The 22,770-nt window shown below is 39.8% G+C and overlaps 1 protein-coding gene across 1 annotated transcript in view; it reads right to left on the bottom strand.

Moving 5' to 3' along the window:
• Positions 1-5,211: 5,211 nt before the first annotated feature.
• GAP43 (growth associated protein 43) overlaps positions 5,212-22,770 on the bottom strand; it is a 103,073-nt gene continuing 85,514 nt past the window's right edge. Inside the window, exon 3 of the mRNA XM_020887820.2 lies at positions 5,212-5,899. Within this exon, the coding sequence (XP_020743479.2) occupies positions 5,811-5,899 (89 nt within the window). The 3' untranslated portion in view covers positions 5,212-5,810. The remainder of the gene's footprint in view (positions 5,900-22,770) is intronic.

Raw genomic sequence — 22,770 nt, 5'->3', positions numbered from 1 at the left:
AGTTCTTGAAAATGTCTAGCTATCTAAAGACCTGTTCCACCGTATCCCCGAAGCACAGAGTGCCTCACTCTCCACCCTGAATTCCCTTCAGGGAGTGTCGAAGGTCAGTAGCTGCAACAGCACAGGCAGATGGCAAAGGTCCTTGTTGTTGTTCAGTTGCTGGCAAATGCTCTTGGCAAGTGCCAATTATAGTTGACATAAAGGAAGAGGAGGAAAGGCCATGAAGGCAGAAAAACAGAAAAAGGCACAAAACTCTTGCTTTTGTTTCTACTCTGCATCTTTCTTTCCCTAATATAATGGGAAGAAGAAATTTTAAAAAGCATAATTCTTCACTCCAGGCTTTAAAATAAAAATTATGAGAGAGAGATATAAACTTGTTTTACTCCAATGCATGAAATGAAATGTCTATCACCTTCTTATCTATAGTTTAAAAATAAATTTGTACCCATTGTGTACAATCAGTGAGCCTTTCATGAACATGAGTTTTGAAGTGACTGAATCTTGCTTTAGAATCGTGCTCTCCCTGGCACCAGGATCGATACAGCTGGAAAGGGTGTGAAAGCCCAACAGGCATCATACATTGGTGTTTTGGTTTGGCAGCCCAGAGTTACTACTCTTGTTTACTTTTTGATTTTTTTTCAGAATGTTTAGGTAGGTTATGAATTCTTTAGTTCATCCCAGCCCTGATCAGCTTGGAAACACTCCATCGTGTCTATATCTCTCAAGGAAACTCCTGGGAATATTAGACATTTAATTCCTAGGTCCTCAGGGGCCAACCCACTCTCAAGCCTTACAGTCCCTGGGTATCACTGAGACCTCACATAATCACAGCTGCCCAACTGTCATTAGAAAGTGTTCATCTAGAGAACACATTCTAGCATTCCCTTTGGGAGAGGTAGGGCCAGGGATAGGGTGAGGTGCATCCAAAAATCAGTGAAAAGATAAATAATACTTAATGCAAGGGTTTCCCCAGTGGCTCAGTGGTAAAGAATCCTCGGCAATGCAGGAGACACAGGAATCACAGTTTCCACCCCTGGTTCGGGAAGATCCCCTGGAAGAAGAAATGGCAACTCAATCCAGTATTCTTGGCTTAAGAATCCCATGGACAGAGGAGCCTGGTGGGCTACATACAGTCCACAGGGTTGCAAAGAGTTGAACACAACTGAGCACACATACGCATTTAATAAAGCAATATTTTAAAAATCAAAATTGATGTTAAAATGTCTATGATAAACAGATATTAAAATTTCAATAAAAAGTTCTGTTTGCTTTTGCTGCTTGTATGTTTTATGACCCTGTGTTATTGCTCACTGGGGCCAGCCCTTCCTCATCAGCCCTCAGCTCCCGGGCCTGGTATTGTGCCCCTTGTCCACTAGCAGGTGGGTCTGAGGGCTGATTGTGTGCCAACTGTAGGGGCAACTTGGGACTTTCTATAATATATATGTATAGTTATATGTTTTATTATAGAGATTTTATTAACATTACCATTTTGTTCAAACTACAGAATACAGACTGATATTTTAATGAGTATATAGAGAAATGCACATTTTTCATTTTAGCTCAGGCTTCACTAATGCACAGGGAAACAGCAATGGGAACTGTGGACTTTAAGGTCCTCTCTTATTTAGCAGTCTGAATGAAAGCATCTGTGGTGTGGAAAACAGTTTACAAAATAATATGTACAGCATGAGCCTATTTCAGCCTTAAATATATGTCTATGCAAACATATGAATATAGCTTAATAGATAAGTGAAGAATATGTGGGAAGGGAGGAAGGCAGATAAGCAGGCAGACAGGCTATGTGAAGCTGTGTCTCTAAATGTTAACATGCTCAATTCTGGGTGGTAAACTGTAGATTATTTTTGCCTTATTTTTTATTTATATTTTTTACTTTTCCACATTGAAAGCATATTATTTGAGAAATTAAGCAATAAAATTATTTTAAGGTTCTTACGACAATCCCATGTGCTTTCATTGCCATGTTAGCTGGCAATAATTTTCTTCGTATGGAGCCATCTCACTTCATCAAAAATCAAGATACTGTCTGTGACACTAAATATGCTATAATTACCAACAAGGACGCATACTGTTTTAAAAAAAAATCAGGTAACCAATCTGTTAGAAAATATACACTCAAAATGTCCTTGCCAATTTAATAAAATTCTCCAAGAACTCTTAATGACTCATCATTCTCATAGCTATAATCTTGCCCTCTTTCCCTATGACTGGGAATTTCTTTCTAGGAAGGAAGGATAAAAGTGCAATTATATACAAGTCAATATGTGACTGAAAAATGTGGTCAGCGTGGATGCAGGCTTTTCCTGCATGATAGGCAGGATGAGTTTTAAAACCCTAGGGGAAAAAAGTAATTTTTTTTAAAATATAAAAAGCCCACATTTTTAATGTTCATTAGCTAGCATTTAGCTAGAAGGGTCACCTATCATTAAATTATTTTTATAGGCAGCTTAGCAGAAGCTGTGTTTCCATGACAACAGACAACTTATGGAAGGTCAAAAAAACGTTAATGGAATTTGTGATGATCTTAACAATGCTCTATGGAAATCATTCATTAATCTGATTTTCCTATTGCTCAGGATTCCATGCCAATTGCAGAACCAGCTTTCCTGGGTCTGGCTCATGTTGGAAATAATGTATTTTTGAGAGCTCCAGCGTGCCTTTCCCTAGGGAGTTGAGATAGAGAGTTTGGTAATCCTCCCTTTCTCTTATGAGCTGAATATGGGAAGAGACTACTATTAAAAGAAAACAAAACAACCTCCCCTCCCCCCTACCAAAACAAACCAAAAAAGCCCTTAGATCACCTCAAGGTAACTATGAAATGTGTAGGTTTGGTCAGAACTGCAGGTGCAAGGTTTATCCTCATTCTTTTCTGGAATCCACATCAGAAGGCTTGTTCATGAATTAAATGTTATATGAGAAAAAGAGGAATCAGGCTGCTTTTTAGATTTTTGAACTAAATCACTGGGTGGATCATGGTGGAAAAGACTGAAAGATGAGCAAAGTGTGAGCTGGGTGAGGGGAATAAAAGGTTCTATTTTAGAAACCTCTTCATCTTCAAAGAGATCAAATGTATTACATCATGCTGGAACATTTTAGACTTAAATAATATAGCTCTGTCAAAAGAATTTATTTCATGCAGACATGACATGGTTTTGCTATCAACCTGGCCTGGTGCCCAGAATATGATCTTATTACCACCTGAAAGATTCACTTGTCAATACTGAGGCCTTTTTAACTTGTCCTCAACCTAGCTTTTATTTTTTAAGCAGTAATCCAGATGTAGATGTTTTAGGATCATCAAATTCTGAACAGAATTTAGAATCTACTTGTCTCTGCGTGTTGAACTGTCTGTTTCCCAGCATCAGCTGATTTGGTGTGTGCTGTGTACATATCTGAGTCACATTACTCTGGGCCAGTGTAACAGCTGCAGTTATCCTTGGCAGGTCTTTCAGGATCATTACAAGCCTCTCCGATGTGTCTTCCCCTATTCTAAAGTTTCTGTTAAGGAAGGGGACAAGATTTTACAAACCTATTAAAAATAAGTAAAAACAAAATTCCAACTCAGATGCAGCTAGTAATACCACTGGACAGTGAATGTTAATATAGGCTTAAAAGGTCATATGCTATTGTTTTCAGTATAACTATAGATTCAGTGAATGAAGTTTAGAATTATACTTTGAAGAAGGTGGATTGTGCCAGGTCAGAGGAATGCTGCTTTGAAGTATAGATTTGGGAAAGAAATTAAAGCATTTATCCTATCAAAAAAACTTTGGGGTAAAACAATTCCTAAAGTAATATCCTGCCACTATGGCTCCAACGCACGGAAGACCTTTTTTAAAACCTTTTCTCACATTTGATGAGACCATAATCAGATCAAGATTTAATTCAAGATACTTGCAAAGTCCTCTGTGGAAATCACACAAACTCAGAATAAATTAAAAACTCTTAAATTATTTTAATATGTTATTGATGCTTCCCTTTTGATCTTTTTATGCTTTTTTTTTTTTTTTAATCTCTTGGCATCTGAGATCTTAGTTCCCCAGCCAGGGATTGAACCCATGGCCCTGCAGTGGAAGCTCAGAGCTGAACCACTGGACCACCAGGGAAGTCGCTGTGCTTTTTCTTACAGACTTGTGCTTCTTCCACTTACTGTCAGTGATGAGGAAACACCCCTTGATCCAGTAAGGACTCATCCTTCACATGACATCAGCTTTCTTCAGAGCATTAACTGGGCACTAGCTCCACACAAAGCTGAGAAGAACTACCAAGCTGTAGGTTGTATCTCCTAAGATCACTTATTTCCATGATCTTCATTGATTTTAAGGCTTTGACACCATTTTCTCTTCCTTGCTGGGAAATTCTATGTGCAGATGAATGTAGGAAGCTGAAGGGAGTCCACTGGCATTGTTTGTCTATATGAACCAGGGGCAGGGCAAAGTATGACATGTTAAGAACTTATATCAGAATTGACTTAGGGGAATTAGAGGGAAAAAGAACAGCATCAGATGCTTCAAGGTTTAGGGACGTTGCTTTGTTTCTGAAGGGAATTGTTTACTTCCTAGCAGAGGATATTAAAAAGCAGAAACTGGAAGGATATTGGAAAAAGGTGGATGTGCTAAATGTACCTTCTCTTTGTATACTATCACCACCAGCGGGAACAATAATTATGACTAATCAAGAGTCTATCAGTTGTATTGTGTAGGGATGAGTCTAACAGAAGTTAATAAACTGAAAAAATAATCAAATAGACAGGTCATTACTTGGGTTAAAAATAAATTATCTAAACCAAAGCCTGGGGGTTTCTAAGAGTTATGCAGGAAGGAGGCCGTCGTTTATAAAATGGGACAGGTTCTTCCCTCACAGCCCTGAGAAGGACTCAACATTGCCAACACCACCTTGATTTTGGACTTCAAGCCTCCAGAACTGTTAGAAAATAAATGTCGGTCCTTGTTTAAGCCACCCAGTCTGTGGTACTTTGTTACAGCAGTCCTACAAAAATAATATGGTGCCCAGCAGGCTCATTAAGGACCTACGCCATTTGTTTTGACTGAAACCTTATGGCTTCATCAATCTTTTCTTTGTCAGGGTTGTTGGTATCAGACTGGGAGGCCAAAGAAAAAGATAAAATGTAAGAACCTCAGTGTGTCAACCCAACTCACAAGAAGGTGGTAGAGAAACACAGAGCCATTGGAGTTTGATTACTCTCATGGTTTATTAATATTCAGATTGAAAAAGGAGCCGTAGAGCCGCAAGTTACGCTAATTGGCACATTTGCTTTATTTATTTATTTTCAAAACAAACTGGGTGTTTTTAATTTTTTTTCCTTTTTGTTCATTCCATCACATTGAAAAGGAGGAAAAGAAAAATGGTTTTGAATTCACTTGATATTTTGGACTCCTCAGATGAATGGAACATTGCACACACACTTGGAACAGAGAGAAATAGAGAGGAAAGTGGACTCCCACAGGGCCACACGCACCAGATCAAAAAACTTGGATACAGTGCAAGAATTTCCCAAATGATTGGATCATCATTACCAAAAACTCGCCATAACAACACCAAGAAACAAAAATGTTTAAGCCACACTGTTTGACTTGGGATCGTTCCTGCTTTTTTTTTTTTTTTAATGTTTGCCACACAGAGAGAAAGAGGGCTAGTGGGTGGGAGAGGACAGACTCACAGATGTGAGCAGGACAGGAAGGGAAACTTCAGAGTGGAGTTAGGAAGAGGGTGGGGAGAGACAGGGTTCAGGAGAGGGGAGAGTGGGGACGTGGAAAGCCATTTCTTAAAGTTCAGGCATGTTCTTGGTCCGCCTCATGTTCTTCTCCTTTACCCTCATCCTGCCGGGCACTTTCCTTAGGTTTGGTTTCATCTACAGCTTCTGAGGAAGAAAACAGAGGGGTGGAGGGTGAGAGAAGGAGAGTTAGTATTTTGTCTCATATGCTCGGATGACAGTGTGATGGATTTCTTCTTTTTGTACTGTTTCATAAAAGATTTCAGATATAAAGAGACTATTGCTATCTCAGTAATGTAATTTCCAGGTTCAGAAGAGGTTACACCCAAGAAGTTGCTCAGTGATGCATAGGAAAGAGCTGAGGAATCAAACCATGATATTGTGGGCAAGGAGTCCACTAAGCAGAACTTACCATGGTCTGTAATCTCTCAGCCATATAATCAATGTGTCTACACATAGAGGGTCCACAACAACTTTGTATTTCTTTTCCTTTTTGCTGCATGGCTTGTGGGATCTTAGTTTCCCAGTCAGGGATAGAACCTGTGCTCCCTGCATTGAAAGCACAGAGTCTCAACCACTGGACTACCAGAGAAGTCCTTGATCTTGTATTTCTTTTGTATCAATGTCAGACTTATCAGATACTATTTGGATCATTCAACATGCATTTCAAACCTCTCATTCCGTATTTCTAAAATTATAAAGGTTGGAAAGTACAATACTCATCTTTGTACAATCCCCTCGGAGGTAGGGATGTTCATGTCACACAGTGATGGTCACTTAGAGACAGGTTTCCCTGGGAGAACTCTAGAAGAGGTGTTTGCCCTTTGTTTTCTCCTATTCCTGATGACTGTGACATCAAACAATACCTGGTAGTATAGCAGCCAGCCTGAGACGATGAAGACAAAAACTACACACTAAGGATATGTGTGCTGAGTCGTGTCCGACTCTTTGTGACCCCGTGGACTCTAGCCTGCCAGACTCCTCTGCCCATGGGGTTTTCTAGGCAGGAACACTGGAGTGGGTTGCCATTTCCTTCTCCTGGGGATCTTCCTGACGCAGGGATCGAGCCCACGTATCCTGAATCAGCAGCGATTCTGTACTACTGCACCACCTGGGAAACACTACGCACACAAGCATGATGAAGCAGAAAAGCAGAAAAAAACCTACTTGTGATCGACCATAGTACTTCTGGGACACTTTTCCTTAGACTTGTTCTTATTCATGTAAGACAAGTAACTAACCTCTTTAAGCCACTGTAGTAGTTTTTAGTTTTTTGCAGTCAAAAATATTCCAGATGACTATACTTATCCATAAGGCAAGAGTGTTTTGCTAAATAAGAAATACTTTGTGCCTTTATAAAGGATCATTTTTTCCTTAGGTAAGAGTTGATTTTCTAATAACTTGTCTGTGTGGTTTTCTGACAGAACTCACAGATTTCGTATTATAGACAGCTTACTAATATGCCACCTAATGGAAAGAGAATCCATTCACCCTGACATCACATCTGTTATTAAATTAAACTCCACGTGTTGGGATCCCCAAGACTCCCCTCAGGTTCAGAGATTTGCTAAAGGACTCACAAGATTCCGCATATAGTCTTACTCATGGCTGCTGCTGCTGCTGCTTCTTCTAAGTCACTTCAGTCGTGTCCGACCCTGTGCGACGCCATAGACAGCAGCCCACCAGGCTCCCCCGTCCCTGGATTCTCCAGGCAAGAACACTGGAGTGGGTTGCCATTTCCTTCTCCTTACTCATGGCTACTGTTTACTAAATGAAAGGGTATGAAGAAGAAAAAAGGCAGCACATGTACCCCAATATTCATTGCAGCACTATTTACAATAGCCAGGTCATGGAAGCAACCTAAATATCCTCTGGCAAATGAATAGATAAAGATGTGGTATATATAAACAATGGACTATTACTCAGCCATAAAGAGGAACAAAATTGGGCCATTTGTAGAGATGCAGATAGACCTAGAGTCTGTCATACAGTAAGTTAGAAAGAGAAAAACAAATATCACATATTAATGCATAAATCTGGAGCCCAGGAAAATGGTACAGATGAGCCTATTTGCAGGGCAAGAATAGATACTCAGACATAGAAAATGGACATATGGACATGGCAAGGCAGGTTAAGGGGGTGGGATGAATTGGGAGATTGGATTGACATATATACATTACCATGAGTAAAATAAATAGCTAGGGGGAACCTGTTGTATACCGCAGAGAGCTCAGCTCAGTGTTCTGTGGTGACCTAGAAGGGTGGGATGGTAGGGGGAGATTCAAGAGAGAGGGAATATATGTATACATATAGCTGATTCACTTTGTTATGAAGCAGAAACTAAAGCATTGTAAAGCAACTATATCCTAATAAATTTTTTCAAAAATCAAAGGGAAAAGTTGTATGGGGCAAAGTTTGGAGGAACCCAGGCACAAGCTTCCATGAGCCCTCTCCCCATGGAGTCATACAATATGTGCTTAATTCCTCATCAGCAGTGAATGATGACACGTGTGAAATGTCATAGCCTAGGGAAACTCTCTTGAGCTTACAAGTCCATGGTTTTTATTGAAGCCTAGTCATGTAGGCACCCTCTACCTAGCATACACCAAATCCAGACTCCTAGAGGAAAACAGATGTCCAGCATAAACCATATTATTGGCACAAAGAGTTTAGGCATGGTGAACACTCTTAGTTAGGAAGTGGTGAGAACCCTCTCAAAATTCAAGTTCCCAGATACCAGCCAAGGAGTCAATTTTTCAAACAAATATTTCTTAGAATTGAGAGATGCTGAGACTAGAGAAATGGGAAACTTTTAGGAGACTATTAGAAGAGCTCATAAAATGTTTCTTTGAAATCAGTCAGCTACATATTTATATTCTGATAAAGCTGAACATTTATATCCAAACAAGACCATTGCTGCTAAATATAGTTTTTGGAATTTCTTCTTTAGAACACCTATCTAATAAATTCTTTTAAATCTCTTCAGTAGGAGAAAATGCTTATCTTTTTTAAAATAAATGTGTGTGTGTATGTGTGTGCGTTGTGTTTATCTGTGTGTGTGTTTTAAGAATAAATAAATTCCAGGTCTGGTAAACAGCAACTATGATAGGTCAATTTATCTTATGATTTGTTTTTGATCAAAGTTTTAAAGTCTGATCTATTTTGTGGGGTTTGCAACTGACTGTGAGTTAAAATGTAGTTATGCTAATAAGACTATCTGCAAATACTCATAAAGATTTTTTAAGGCTATATCCCTCCAAGGTGACCATTATCAACTCTTGAAGAATCAGCACATTGATAACATTTTCCAACCAACAGTTTTGGGTGAAAACTAACTCAATTCTGACCTCTATGTACCAGCAGTGTGACTAATGGATCACTTAATTTTCTACCAGAAGAAAGCTTTCAGATTCATTTGTTAGATCTTTTTATAGCAATTTGCAATTCTTTCAGATAATTTATTTAGTTCCCTGCTGCTGCTGCTGCTAAGTCACTTCAGTCGTGTCGGACTCTGTGCGACCCCATAGATGGCAGCCCACCAGGCTCCTCTTTCCCTGGGATTCTCCAGGCAAGAATATTGGAGTAGGTTGCCATTTCCTTCTCCAATGCATTCATGCATGCTAAGTCGCTTCAGTCATGTCTGACTCTGTGAGACCCTATGGACAGCAACCTACCAGGCTCCTCTGTCCACAGGATTCTCTAGGCAAGAATACTGGAGTGGGATTTAGTTCCCTAGCCCTGCCCAAACCTTTGGAGACTATAGGTATGCCCACAATGCTTTACCGTTCTTACCAGTTCCAAGAAACAACATATTTAATGCCTTCTCCAAACTGCAAAGAAAGAGAATATTGGTTTGAACTGTCTAGAAGAACATAAAAGATTGACTGCAGGAGCAAGAGAAGACTTCAAACCTCTCTTACTCAAAAACTTGGGAGCTTTTATATATGATTTGAAGGAGGTTAAGGAACTCAAAAGACAAGAAAGTAAGCAGGATAGGTGAGAACAGAGGTATATTTGTGGAATAAGAGAACACAATTCAAAAGGGAAAATCAAAGGAACAAAATCCAGATAATTCTGAGAAGCAGCCAAACTTTTGATCCACTTTTGGAGGTAGAATCAGGTTAATCTTTCCAAATTCTCTCACTTTCTCTTGTTATCCTTTGCCTGGGTCCAGGAGAAAAGGTTAAGCTGGACATGCCTCTGTTTATTGTGACAGGAAGTCACTGCTGTCTGTTCTCTATTAAAAGAGCCTCAATATCTACATATCATTTCTCTTAAATGCTTCTAAGTATTTGAAATATAATTATTCATTTGGTTGTCCAATAAACTGGTTTTGAACACTGAGATGTGCCAGACATTCTTCCAACTATTAGGAAGAAAAGTGAGAAAACCAGAAAATATCCTGTTCTTGTTTAAGACTTTAGTATTAATACCATTAATAGGCAATGAAATTCATAATCATAGGATGTTGGCAGTGAGAGGGACCTTTAAGATCTTCAAGGGTAATGACAGTATCTACTGGTCAACTTTGAATGTCCCATGTCCAGCACTGAACCTCTCAGAAATCACCATGTTCACTAGCAGCCTCATGAATTTTATCATTTCTGTGTCACCTTAAAAAGAGAAATTTAACATTATAGACAGTAAAGCCATGTATTCTTCATGTTCTAGAGTTGAAAGTTGCTTCAAAAGGGAAAAAAGAAATGTGTTCATGCATTCATTTATTTATTCAATAAAATGTCCTGGGCCTTTATTACACACCACATACTGTGCCATGCATTTCAAATGCAATGCATTGCAATGGTGATACAGCAACTAAAATACCAAGCAAAAATCTGCCTTCTTGGAATTCATATGCTAGTAATTATTTTCATGTGCTTTGTTTGTGGCAGAAGGGCTGGTAAAGGGAAAAGTAATATCTAGACAAGAAAAGAGCAGCCTAAAAAGACATATTTTCTCTTAGACCACTTCTCCTGAACTTGCAAAGTTGAATATCTCTAAACAATATCATAAATTTTGAAATATGTTAAACTCTAACAGTTTTCATATTCTTGACCCCACAACTACCAGTCCTAAGAAAGATCAAGACCTCATTAAGACAGCAATAAAAATCAAAGTCATTTCTACATCCATCTGGAACTGGGTGGTGGTTGCCTTAATCGAGTAAGGATACCCACGTGGATGTTTTCACAGTGGTCCTTGAAATAGGTATGTCTAACTGGCTCTCTGATTCTTGCTGAAAATAGTTTCCGGAAGCAACTCTTGCCTTTGTGCATTCCATTCATTTCCTGGAAAGGGTGAGAATAGCACGTCTGCAAGTTCTGTTGGTGAGCAAATACCGGGAGCATATGCAGCAGCGGCTGCTTGTGTGCTCAGCCAGGCACCGGCTGCAGGGCTAAGGAGGGATGGCGGCGCTCCCAGCTGCCAGTGCCTACACTGCACTCTAATGGCCCTGTTTACTGGCACTGGTCCAGGCCCCTCCACAGCCCTACATTACTGAAATTAGGTTGAGTGGATTTCCCAGTAAAACATTATCTCTTGGGACCTGCCCAGCTCTCCGCAGCCTTGTCAACATTTATTAAATAGAAGCTGCTATCATCCTGGGGCTATGCCCACAATTACTCTACCAATCACCACTGGGCTGGGGCGTGTGCTTCCTTTCCTTCTGATTTTCACTTTTCTTAAATATTAAATATCACCTCCTCAAAGGCCCAAAGGAAAGTAATAAAAAATTTCAGTAGCAAACTCACATGTGTCCTTTTGTTACTTACATGGTCTTCCTCTTGAGCTGGGTACCAGATGTCAGCCTGGAGCCTGCGGATCACGACTTTGGGTGGTCATATTTTGCTCTTTTTTTGCTTTTTATTTTTACTATATTTACATTTTAAGTTCCTTTAAAATTTCATCTCTGACACTTACCATGACTTGGAGTAATTTACTCAACCTCTATTGTCTCACTCTCCTTATCTATAGCTGGTGTTAATATTGGTACCCACTTCATGTGGTTATTAAAACACTCAAAAGTGTTAATTATTTGAAGTACTTAATAACAAATGGCATGTTTTAGTAAACTGCTCAGTAAATGTTATTATTAAGTAATTGGAAGGGAACTAACACTGGTTTAATGTTTACTATGTGCCAAGCCAGGTGCTAAGTGCTTTCACATATTGGTATTCAATATATTGATATATTTCCCTTGCTTTGCTATTCCTTTGTCAGTAAAGTAGGGAGATTCTTTACCAGCTGACCCACAAGGGAAGCCCTCATAGCTCAGTTGGTAAAGAATCTGCCTGCAATGAAGGAGACCTGGGTTCAATTCCTGGGTTGGGAAGATCCCCTGGTGAAGGGAAAGGCTACCTGCTTCAGTATTTTGGGGCTCTCCTTGTGGCTCAGCTGGTGAAGAATCCACCTGTAATGCAGGGGACCCAGGATCCCTGGGTTGGGAAGATCCTCTAGAGAAGGGAAAGGCTACCCACTCCAGTATTCTGGCCTGGAGAATTCCATGGACTGTACAGTCCGTGGGGTCACAAAGAGCTGGACATGACTGACAGACTTTCACTTCCACTTTCATCTACTCTTAGCCCACAGCCAAAGATAAACTTTCTTAAAGTATCCCAAGAAAGGGAGAGAGAAGTCTGTGCCTTATAAAACTTTTGCTTGTAGAGTAAAAATAATAATAATTCTTTGAAAAAACAGTTTTGAAGTCAAGGTCTAAAGTCCAAAATTAATCACCAGGGTAAAGCTGACTGTTGGCCAAACTTGAGAGGCGTGATTCTCTGATGCAAGAACCAAGATGCTAAATAGTAATGTCTCAAAAGGCAGGAACTTCTCTGCAACTGCTTTTATTTAAGAAGAAGACAATCTTCTCTATTTCATACCTACATGGCAGTCTGTAGGTAACCACCTTATCCCTGGCCTTAGCTCCATTTGATTCCCTCCAGGTTGTAGCAAAAATACATTTACTATATTGGATGAGCAAGAACCAAGGAATCTCCTGCCCTCAGATATACAGTAAACCTTGTGTCCAGTAGGCAAGTTACAGTGGGGATGGCAATTCTCCAGGCTTAAGATAGTACATCCAATTTTAAGAAAAATTCCCTGATTCAATAATAATTATTGAATCCAAGACTTGAAAAATAAACCCAAGACATCTTGTCCCTTAGTCTCAAGGAAAATGATCAAACTGAGATTTTCCAGCTTTATTATAAGAATGAACTTTTCATTTCCTGGAAGGCTTTCAGTCATCTGTGGACAAGGCATGTTTGTGGGGAGAAATCCCTGGGGCCTCGTGGAAGACTGCTCTGATAGGGTTATTCCTTCTGCCTATGCACATGCTCTCTCAGTTCTTGGATTTCTCAAGCAGGGAATCCCAGCATATCGTGAAGAATAAAGAGATCAAAGATGGAGGAGAAGTGGCCACTTTCTTCAAAGAATTCCAGGCAAAGAAATGCCATACTTCTTTTGGACTTTTGATCAAACATGATTGAAGTTAGCATTCCCCCTCCTCACCAAATGATTATCTATACTTCCTCTTCCTGCATTTCATAGAAAGTTAATAACTTTCTACAAAATCAAACCTCATGTAGTTGATGTTAATTATTTAGGTCCATACTTAGGAGATAAGGACATGTCAAACAGGTTAATTGTGTCTGTTGCTCATTTTTCATTGAATTTACTCTTAGCTATTCTTTCTTGAAGTTTTTTACATTGATTGAATCAGGCTGCTTAGGTATTGTACCAACTATTTCAAATTACTATATTTCCTAAGGTATTTCCATTGTACTCATTGCTTTCAACAGTGAGTTATCCTGTCTTATCTTGTGATCAAAAGTGTAGTAATTTGTGTCTGTCAGACCTAGAGAAAGTTAGTGAACTATTTTCTAGATTATACTGGCTTCAATTTAAAAATTCAACCAATGATTTGTAATGTTTTAACATATTTGAGTTAATATGCTTTATTATAAAAATTACAAATATTTTAAACATTTGTCTTTAAAAGCAAAAGCAGATCTAGATATGCCAGATATCAAGATCTGATATTTGATTACATGATTTGATTATCTGACTCCACAGCTAAAATGCATAAGCCCAAACTAGAAATAATTCTCACTCTACAAGGGTCACTCCAATAGTGACTACAGCTGTCTAAATTTTTTTCCTACATATAAATATCTATTGCTTGGATAACATTTAAATTTTATAATAGAAGTACTATATTTATGAGTCATATTCAGCTCATGCTTTGCCATGTCTCACCATGATGTGTTTGGGTAGTGATTGAGAGTAGCTAGACAATTATTTATCTGTGTTGTTTAATTTTCCCTTATGGCTGTATCTACACAGCACAAAGAAAACTAAAGACTTGGCAGTTGTCTTGCTAATTTTATCACTGCAAGTGGATAAACCACATAATTCAGGACAAAAATACAAAATCTGTATGTGTTGTCATGGAGTGAGCTCATAATTGTGAAATTATAAAATTACAGAACAATGAAAGCTGAAGATCTTAGAGATTATCTGATCTCAGTCCCTCACTCCGAGAAAAACTGAAGGTAGAGAGTTTCTGTGACTTGCCCAGTCTCACAGCTAATTAAAATTCAGCAGTCCTCCTGTAATACCATAATGTCTCTTTGGGGATGATGAATTCCACTGTTTGATTTTAACTTGAATCTCTCCTTATTAGTCCTAAATGCACTGTGTAAGTCTGTTCCTCCCCACTCTTTCCCTCTCCACCCTCCCTTTCCCTTTCCTCATCACTCTTCCTCCCTCCCTCCATTTCTTTTCTCCTTTATGAAATAAAAGATAAACTCAATAGAATTTTACCTTAAGAGCTACCAGAAGTAATATTAGATACACTGGAGGCTTGCCCAACAAGGGCTGAGGACTACTGTTTTATCAAACTTCAAAACATTATGCACAGATGGTGAGAGGTGACGAGAATATTCTAAATAGAGAGAGGACAAAAAATGGGGACCTCTGCAATTAGTGGCTTAGGCTAAATAGTTGTCATTGATTATGGCAGGCTTCATAATCACTCAGTGATTGAAGAAAAGAAAGTTTTAGTTGCTCAGTCATGTCCGACTCTTTGTGACCCCATGGACTATGGCCCACTAGGCTCCTCTGGCAATGGGATTCTCCAGGCAAGAATACTGGAATAAGCTGCCATTCCCTTCTCCAGGGGATCTTCCTGACCCAGGAATTGAACCCCGGGCTCCTGAACTGCGGGCAGATTCTTTACCATCTGAGCCACCAGGGAAATGATTGAAGAGTTACTGGATAGTGAAAGCAATTGAAGAGTTACTGGATAATGAAAGTCCAGAAGTAGTTGAAATGACTACAGATACAGGAATCTGCAAGAGATTGGTACTAGATCCAGAGAAGACGACATAAAAGTGTATATCATTCCCCATCTGTCACTCCCTCTGCTTCCCAATGAAAGCAGATTGTTCAAAAGCTGACTGAGAAGGTTAACTCAATTTTGAAATTAGTTTTTAAAAAGATTATTGTAACAAGAAAGCCCTATAAAAGGTGTTTGTGTTATATGCTTGCATGTGGGTAAATAGATGCAATCCCCACCTCTCACTGGGACAAATCATTCAGCATTGTGTGTGTTGGTTTCCTGGGGCCTGTCAAATTACAGCATTGCCTTTGAATGAAAAATTGCTTTAAGAATCAATAGCACTCACTGGAACATAACCAGAACTGTATCAAAAAAGTGATATTCATATTTGTGCTGGTTTCTCTCTTTTCAGTAAAGATCTCAAAGATCTTCTATTTAGAGATGCCTGGCTATTTGGAGACATTGGGACAATAATCAGTTAAAGAATGAGATTCATGGTCAGTCTGTAGCTTATGTGAGATAGAACCATGGACTCATACATGTCCTGCTCATCACACAGCACTGCTCTGGGGAAGGTCATTCTAGGAAGGCTTTCTCTCTTTTCTCCACCCAGAGTTTTTTCTCTAATAAAACTATTTTCTAAGACACCTCTTATATCCAGAATCTACCTCCTACTCCCTTTCCTTCTTCAAAATCCTATTTATTTGAAAGCAACACACAGAAACCTTAGAATAGAAAGGCTTGCTGGAGACCTGCCACCAACTCACCTAATAGAAGAATCCTCCCAGTAAATGGATAGCTTCTTCTTCAACAGACCACTCCAGCTCTAACTGTACATTATTCCTGAGAGTCAGCTAACATCTACTCCCTCTAAGTTTTCATGCAGTTCTTTCCTCTAGAATAACACCAAAACAAAACATATCCTCAATATGCTTTCTTTTGTAGAAGATGGTCCAAAAATGCAAAGATAACAGCCTCTGTCTTCAAAAATCTTACCTACCTGTTTTTTTTCCCCCTCTTCAATCAACAAAATTCGTGAAAAAAATATATTTTAATTATGCCACCTTTTCTTTGTCTCACCTCTTAGTTCTTTTGGAGCTGACTTTATCATTTTTCTAACAGTGCTCTCCTCAAATTCACCCTCTCCAATTTTATCCAAATCAGATGGACTTTTCTCATTTACTATTACTCTTGATCTTCTTCTGACAACTCCTTTTGAAAGTGTTGACCTTTACTTGAGATCTATGTTCTAGAAAATAGCAGAAGTTAAGAAACTCTCATAATTCTTTTTTTTTTTTTTTCTGAAGTCTCCTCACTGTTTTTACACTCTAGGAAATGGCTTCTTCCCCAAGTGATCTGCTGTCTGCTCTCTCTCTCATGACTCCAGAAGACTCATGGGTGATTCCCTTGTTTACCCATAACAAAGCTAAAGACAGGTCATTCCTCCTTTGCCTGAACCTACTGACAAAGCCAGATCCCTGAACTTTCTATTCTTTGTTTCATGAATGACTAGCTTAGATCAGAATTGTTTGTCCCTCTGACACAAGATAGACATAGAAATAAATAAATCTGGTTCCACTAACTGACTAGGCTTTCCCTAATTGCAAAATAAATTCAGTTGTAAGCTGCCCACCTAGAACTTACCTACTCCTCCTACAAAAGCTAAGGGAAAGCCATCCTACCAAGACACTATGTTGGGAGTTGAGGGTCCCTATTGTAACAGACTGAACAAAACTAGCTCCTTCATTGTTGGTGTATTTTTGTTTCAGGCATCTTCTTAAATACCTCCTTTTTCTTAACTTCAGTGAAGACAAAGTTCTCAATTTATGTTTGCTATTTCCTAGCTTTTCTTTCCACTCTGGGTCTAGTGTTTACTTCCTATCACCTAACAAGACACAATCGAAGATTCAATTCTACCTTCTCTTTACCAGCTCTGCATCAAACAACTCATTCTAACAACTTCAATCCTGACCCCATATTCAGGTAACCACAACATTTATGCAGAAAGAAATTTTATGTGGTAAAGTCTACCAAAAGATTACCAGGAACACACCCACAGTTGATCAAAACTTGGTCTATTGACAGAGCACAGCTAGGGAGAGCATATAGCAGGGGAATCAGGAAGCATGGAAGTAAGAAGGGGTTAGGAAGGACTGATCTGAGCTTGTGGGAAGAGATTTGGAGATGGATTCAAGGAAGCAGAGCTTTGCTCTTTATTGGATGCTATCACAAGTGTCATTTGATGGTTGGCCCCCCCATAAACATCTAGAAGGAAGAATGAGGTAAGTATCATCATCCATACAGCCAGGCTAGGGAAAGATTTGGCCGTTGTATGCTTTATACACCGTCCATACTTAGTCTGTGTGCAGACATGATTACAGGGTCTTACTTTGTCTGGGGCCATCACACAAGTCCTCCGACATTGTGTTCTATGAAACTGTGTATGTTAATAGGAGAAGACTAGGGCTCTCTTGTGGTGACCAGGCCAGCTCCTGGCTGTCAGGTGCTGCTTTTCTCTTTCTCGGAAGAAACAGGCGAGAGGCTAAACTTGACTTTTCTAGGTCTGAGGTGTCTCTGTTAAGGTCCTCCCTTGTAACTGCCTGTGTCTCCCTCCAGAGTTCTCCCTTTCGGAATCCTTGTGGATGTGTGAGTTCCCTGAGCACAGAAAGAAATTAAGTTGATTGTTAAGAAATAGTGAAAATGTTCTACCTCAGCGCTGTGTCATCAGCTGAAACCATATCCTGAAAGGCTTTTACTGGCTTTTAAAGATGCTGATGGCTCCCAATGGACTAGTGGCACTTCTTCCTAATTTAACATATTTTAATTAAATAAAATCCTTCCTAAGGAAGAAAGAGAGAACCATATTGGGTCTGTCACTTCGGTTGTTTTCTCACTTCACTGATATGATGAACAAGTTTGGGTTTTTCATCTCTCTCTCTTCCCCTCCTTCCTTTAATGGCCTGTCAAAAGGAAATTCCATCCTGTGTTGGCATTAGCGCCTGCTGTAAATAAGAGGAAATGGGAGGAAAGAGGAGGTGGGAGGGGAGGGGTTTGTGGGATAGAAGCTGGATCCACAGCTCAATTGCAAGGCATCTCTCAGAGTGTCTAGACACCAGCTGCCTGGTTACCATGGAAACCCACAACTTTGGCTGATGGGCTGAGGAGTAACGACTCTCAGGAGATTCTGTTGGGAGTTTGGTGGTGGGGAGAGAGGAAGGTTGGGAGTAATGGCACAGAGAGTGTTAAGAGTAATAGGGGGAGAACAAGTTGAAACGGCTCTCAATGAAACGGGCACATTGACCTTGTTCCCATTTTTCTCAGGCACACTCTACATGCAGTGACAAGGTACAAATCTGCAATACCAGCAGGTGTCAGGACACAGGTTGCTAAAGATGAATAGCTGAGCTGGAATGATTATATTCCCATCAACCTCCTGCCAGTGCCAAAGTACTGCTTCAGTAAACCAAGGCTTTCCACAGTAAACAGATGTGATCAACAATTCCCTGAGGAAGCCTCGGGTGTGGGAAGTTCTGGTCCTCAAGAATGGCTGCCTCTTTCACAAGCTCTCAGAGATGTAGGTTACTCACTGCTTCTACCTGAAGTGTCCACCCTTACTGCTGCACTCATTATCCTTTGTCCTAGGAAAGGTCTGGGCTACTGTTAAATAAATGAGGTTGGTGGTGGGATTGTTGAGGGAATGAGTAAGAAATGAAGAGATACCAGTTTAGGGTCAAATCATCCATCATATAAACATATTTTGCTCTCTTCTTCATAGAGAGATGCCTATCATCAGAGGTTTCCAATCCACAGATTTTCAAGCTTTTCAGTTGCTTTCTGTAACCCTGGTCCCTTTATACCACGCATTCCTGTTGGATGGGAATTTTTAGGTAGCACTGGCCACCCCCCCCAACTCCCACCCTTCTCATCACCTAATTTTGTGCCCATTCCCACTCCCTACCCCCATCTCTCCACTCCACTTCCTTGACCAAGTACCACCACATACAAAAACACCCCCATCCCCACTCTCCTTGCTGGGACCTCCAGGCCCTTTGGTGATGGAGAGCAGCCCTTTCTCACTAAAGTTTGTCTACAGCTACAGAGACTATGCCAAAGCCTTTGACTGTGTGGATCACAATAAACTGTGGAAAATTCTGAAAGAGATGGGAATACCAGACCACCTGACCTGCCTCTTGAGAAATCTGTATGAAGGTGAGGAAGCAACAGTTAGAACTGGACATGGAACAGACTGGTTCCAAATAGGAAAAGGACTACATCAAGGCTATATAGTGTCACCCTGCTTATTTAACTTATATGCAGAGTACATCATGAGAAATGCTGGGCTGGATGAAGCACAAGCTGGAATCAAGACTGTCGGGAGAAATATCAATAACCTCAGATATGCAGATGAGACCACCCTTATGACAGAAAGTGAAGAAGAACTAAAAAGCCTCTTGATGAAAGTTAAAGATGAGAGTGAAAAAGTTGGCTTAATACTCAACATTCAGAAAACTAAGATCATGGAATCCAGTCCCATCACTTCATGGCAAATAGATGTGGAAACAGTGACAGACCTTATTTTTTGGGGCTCCAAAATCACTGCAGATGGTGATTGCAGCCATGAAATTAAAAGACGCTTACTCCTTCAAAGGAAAATTATGACCAACCTAGACAGCATATTAAAAAACAGAGACATTACTTTGTCAACAAAGGTCCATCTAGTCAAGGCTATGGTTTTTCCAGTAGTCATGTATGGATGTGAGAGTTGGACTGTAAAGAAAGCTGAGCACCGAAGAATTGATGCTTTTGAACTGTGGTGTTGGAGAAGACTCTTGAGAGTCCCTTGGACTGCAAAGAGATCCAACCAGTCCATCCTAAAGGAAATCAGTCCTAGGTGTTCATTGGAAGGACTGATGTTGAAGCTGAAACTCCAATATTTTGGACACCTGATGCGAAGAGCGGACTCATTTGAAAAGACCCTGATGTTGGGAAAGATTGAAGGCGGGAGAAGGGGACAACAGAGGATGAGATGGTTAGATGGCATCACGGACTCAATGGACATGAGTTTAGGTAAACTCTGGGAGTTGGTGATGGACAGGGAGGCCTGGCATGCTGCAGTTCATGGGGTCACAAAGAGTTGGACATGACTGAGCGACTGAACTGAACTGAACTGACATGGACTACCTTTATTGTCTGTCTCACAGTATCTTGCCTTCACTTGGGCAATCTTATCTATCACCTTTGGAGTCTAACAATACCTCTGATTTTATGGGTGTTTTCTGGCTCATAAAACTGTTTTCTAGTTGTGCAATCTAATAGAAGATATGAGAATTAACACTTGGACTCCAACTGATGAGAGAAAGAGAGAGAATCTGTAAATGTTTATGCAGTGGTTTCTCTGAAGAAATATTCCTGTATGAAAACATGTTCCAGTTATCTTGAGCTATAATCAACATGGAGGCAAATTCAACATACTCAAAAAGGGCTACTAACAGGTAAATACTGAGTTAGCTATAACTATCGTTTGTGTTAAGTAGAATGTTTTAATCCACCAGAGACTCTTCATTAGACTTTAAAGCTTCCATGGCTTTGATCTGATGACATAACCTGAGAGAAAGGCAGATCTCCCTAAGCAAAAATGTGTCTGTGTCATCTATTTTTGGTCAGAGCAGAATTCCTAGTGGTTTGGAATTGCTATTAATAAAATGGCTCTCTTTCATAGATGTATCCTTGCATGGGGAGATGAAAGCACTCTCTTTATGATTGTGTTCAATGTGCAATGAGACTAGGACACAGCTCTGGCCTTCTGGTGCCACTGACATCCCAATCAGAGTCACTGCCAACATCTTTCAATCACTAGGAGGGATGTTATTACTTGTAAGAATTAGAGGAGTCTCCAAGGAACTTGCAAGGGCACAAGATGGGGGAATGTCTGTCCAGATGGCAGAGGAGAAGTTCCTTCAGTGGTGATAAGGAGTAAACCAACTGAATGTGACAGTGACCTTGGATCAATTTTGCCACCTATGCATTGATCATCATGACTGATTCAACTGCTCTGTTTGACTAAGTAGGTATCTACCTTCTCACACATCTATTGAACATTCTGTACCTCTTCTAGCTGCTGGGGATACAGCAGTGTGTAACATAATAATAAAAATAACCCAAAAAACAGTTTGTGGAGCTTATATTATTCTATAAATAAGCAGGTAAACTATATAGCACGTCAAGTGGTGGTAAAAGCTATGAAAAACATAATGTTGGGAAGGAGAATAGAGAGTGATGGAATGAAGGTGGCATGACAATATCAGATAGAAAGTCTCTTTGAGAAGGTGACATGTGGACAGAAGCTGAAGAAGATAGAGAGTAACTGAACAACCATCTAAAGAGGGGCGGTTTTTAGGCAGAGGGATCAGTAGTGCAATGCCCTGGTTGTGAGCACATGTGGTCACTGGGGTTTTAGCACAAATATTAGAGTTGCTAGAAGGGAGTAGGAGAGAACAGAGAAGACGAACTCCAAATGGTGACCTTTGCAGGATGTTAATCATGCAGGGCATGGAGACCATTTTAAGACCTTGGCTTTTGTTGAAGTTAAATGGAAGCAAAAGAAAATAAAATTGTGCTCAGATCCTAGATATATTTTGAAAGTGGAGCCAACAAGATTTGCTGACAGATTTAATACAAGAAAAGACAAAAGAGTCAGGGATAATTCCAAGAAATGTGGCCTGAGTCTCAGGAAAAGATGGGCTTCCTATTTCTGGAGTTGGGGAAACTTGAGAAGGAGCAGGTTCAGGGAGAAAAGACAGGAGTATTGTTTTTCAAAATGTTTGGTTTAAGGTATCTATTATATACACAAGTTGAGTGACTGGTTGTCTGGAGTGGGGAGAAAGGTTTGGGCTACAGATGGACAATTGGGATTTGTCAGGTAGTATCTGTTTGGATATTTGAAGCCATGAACTGGGAGAGATCACCAAAGAAGTAAATGTAATGAGAGAAGAGAAGGTTCAAGACTGAGCGGTGAGAGATTCCAATGATTAGAAATAAGGAGATGAAGAAACAAGGACAAAGGGAACTGAAAAGGAATAGCCAATATGTTAGCAGAAAAAAAATCAGGAATAGGTAATGTGCTAGAATATTAAGTATAGTATTTCAAAGGGTAGAAAGTGATCAACTATGAAATCCTATCGGTAAGTCAAAGACTAAGCCATGGAATTGACCACTGGATTTTAGCAATGAGGAAGTCATTTGCAACTTTGGCAAAAGTTGTTTCAGTGAAGGGTGGGAAGTAGGTGTGATTATGAATACAGACTCAGGAGCTAGATGGTCTGAGTTTGAACTGAGAGAACCCACCACTTCCCAAATGTGATATTTTGAACACATTATATAACCTCTCTGTACCTTGATTTCTTTATCTGCAGAATGGGGGGGTAGTATCTACCTCACAGGGTTGTTTTAAAGTATGAGCCATATGAAACGCTTAGTTGATGTGCTCAGTAAGTTATTAACATGAACAGTTCTTATCATCACTTCTTTTAATCCTTCATAAAACACGGTCCTTGTGAGCAAGTTTTATTACTGGTTCTGGAGACTAAAAGCATAAAAAATTGTTTGAGCAAATATAATGAACTCTGCCAACCTTGATCTATTCTCATGGTGCTCTATGGCAGATTTGGATTGAACCACC

This window comes from Odocoileus virginianus, chromosome 4 (assembly GCF_023699985.2).
Source record: "Odocoileus virginianus isolate 20LAN1187 ecotype Illinois chromosome 4, Ovbor_1.2, whole genome shotgun sequence".
Classification (NCBI taxonomy): domain Eukaryota; kingdom Metazoa; phylum Chordata; class Mammalia; order Artiodactyla; family Cervidae; genus Odocoileus; species Odocoileus virginianus.
Note: the sequence above shows the minus strand (reverse complement) of the source record. Positions and strands in the feature narration are given on the sequence as shown.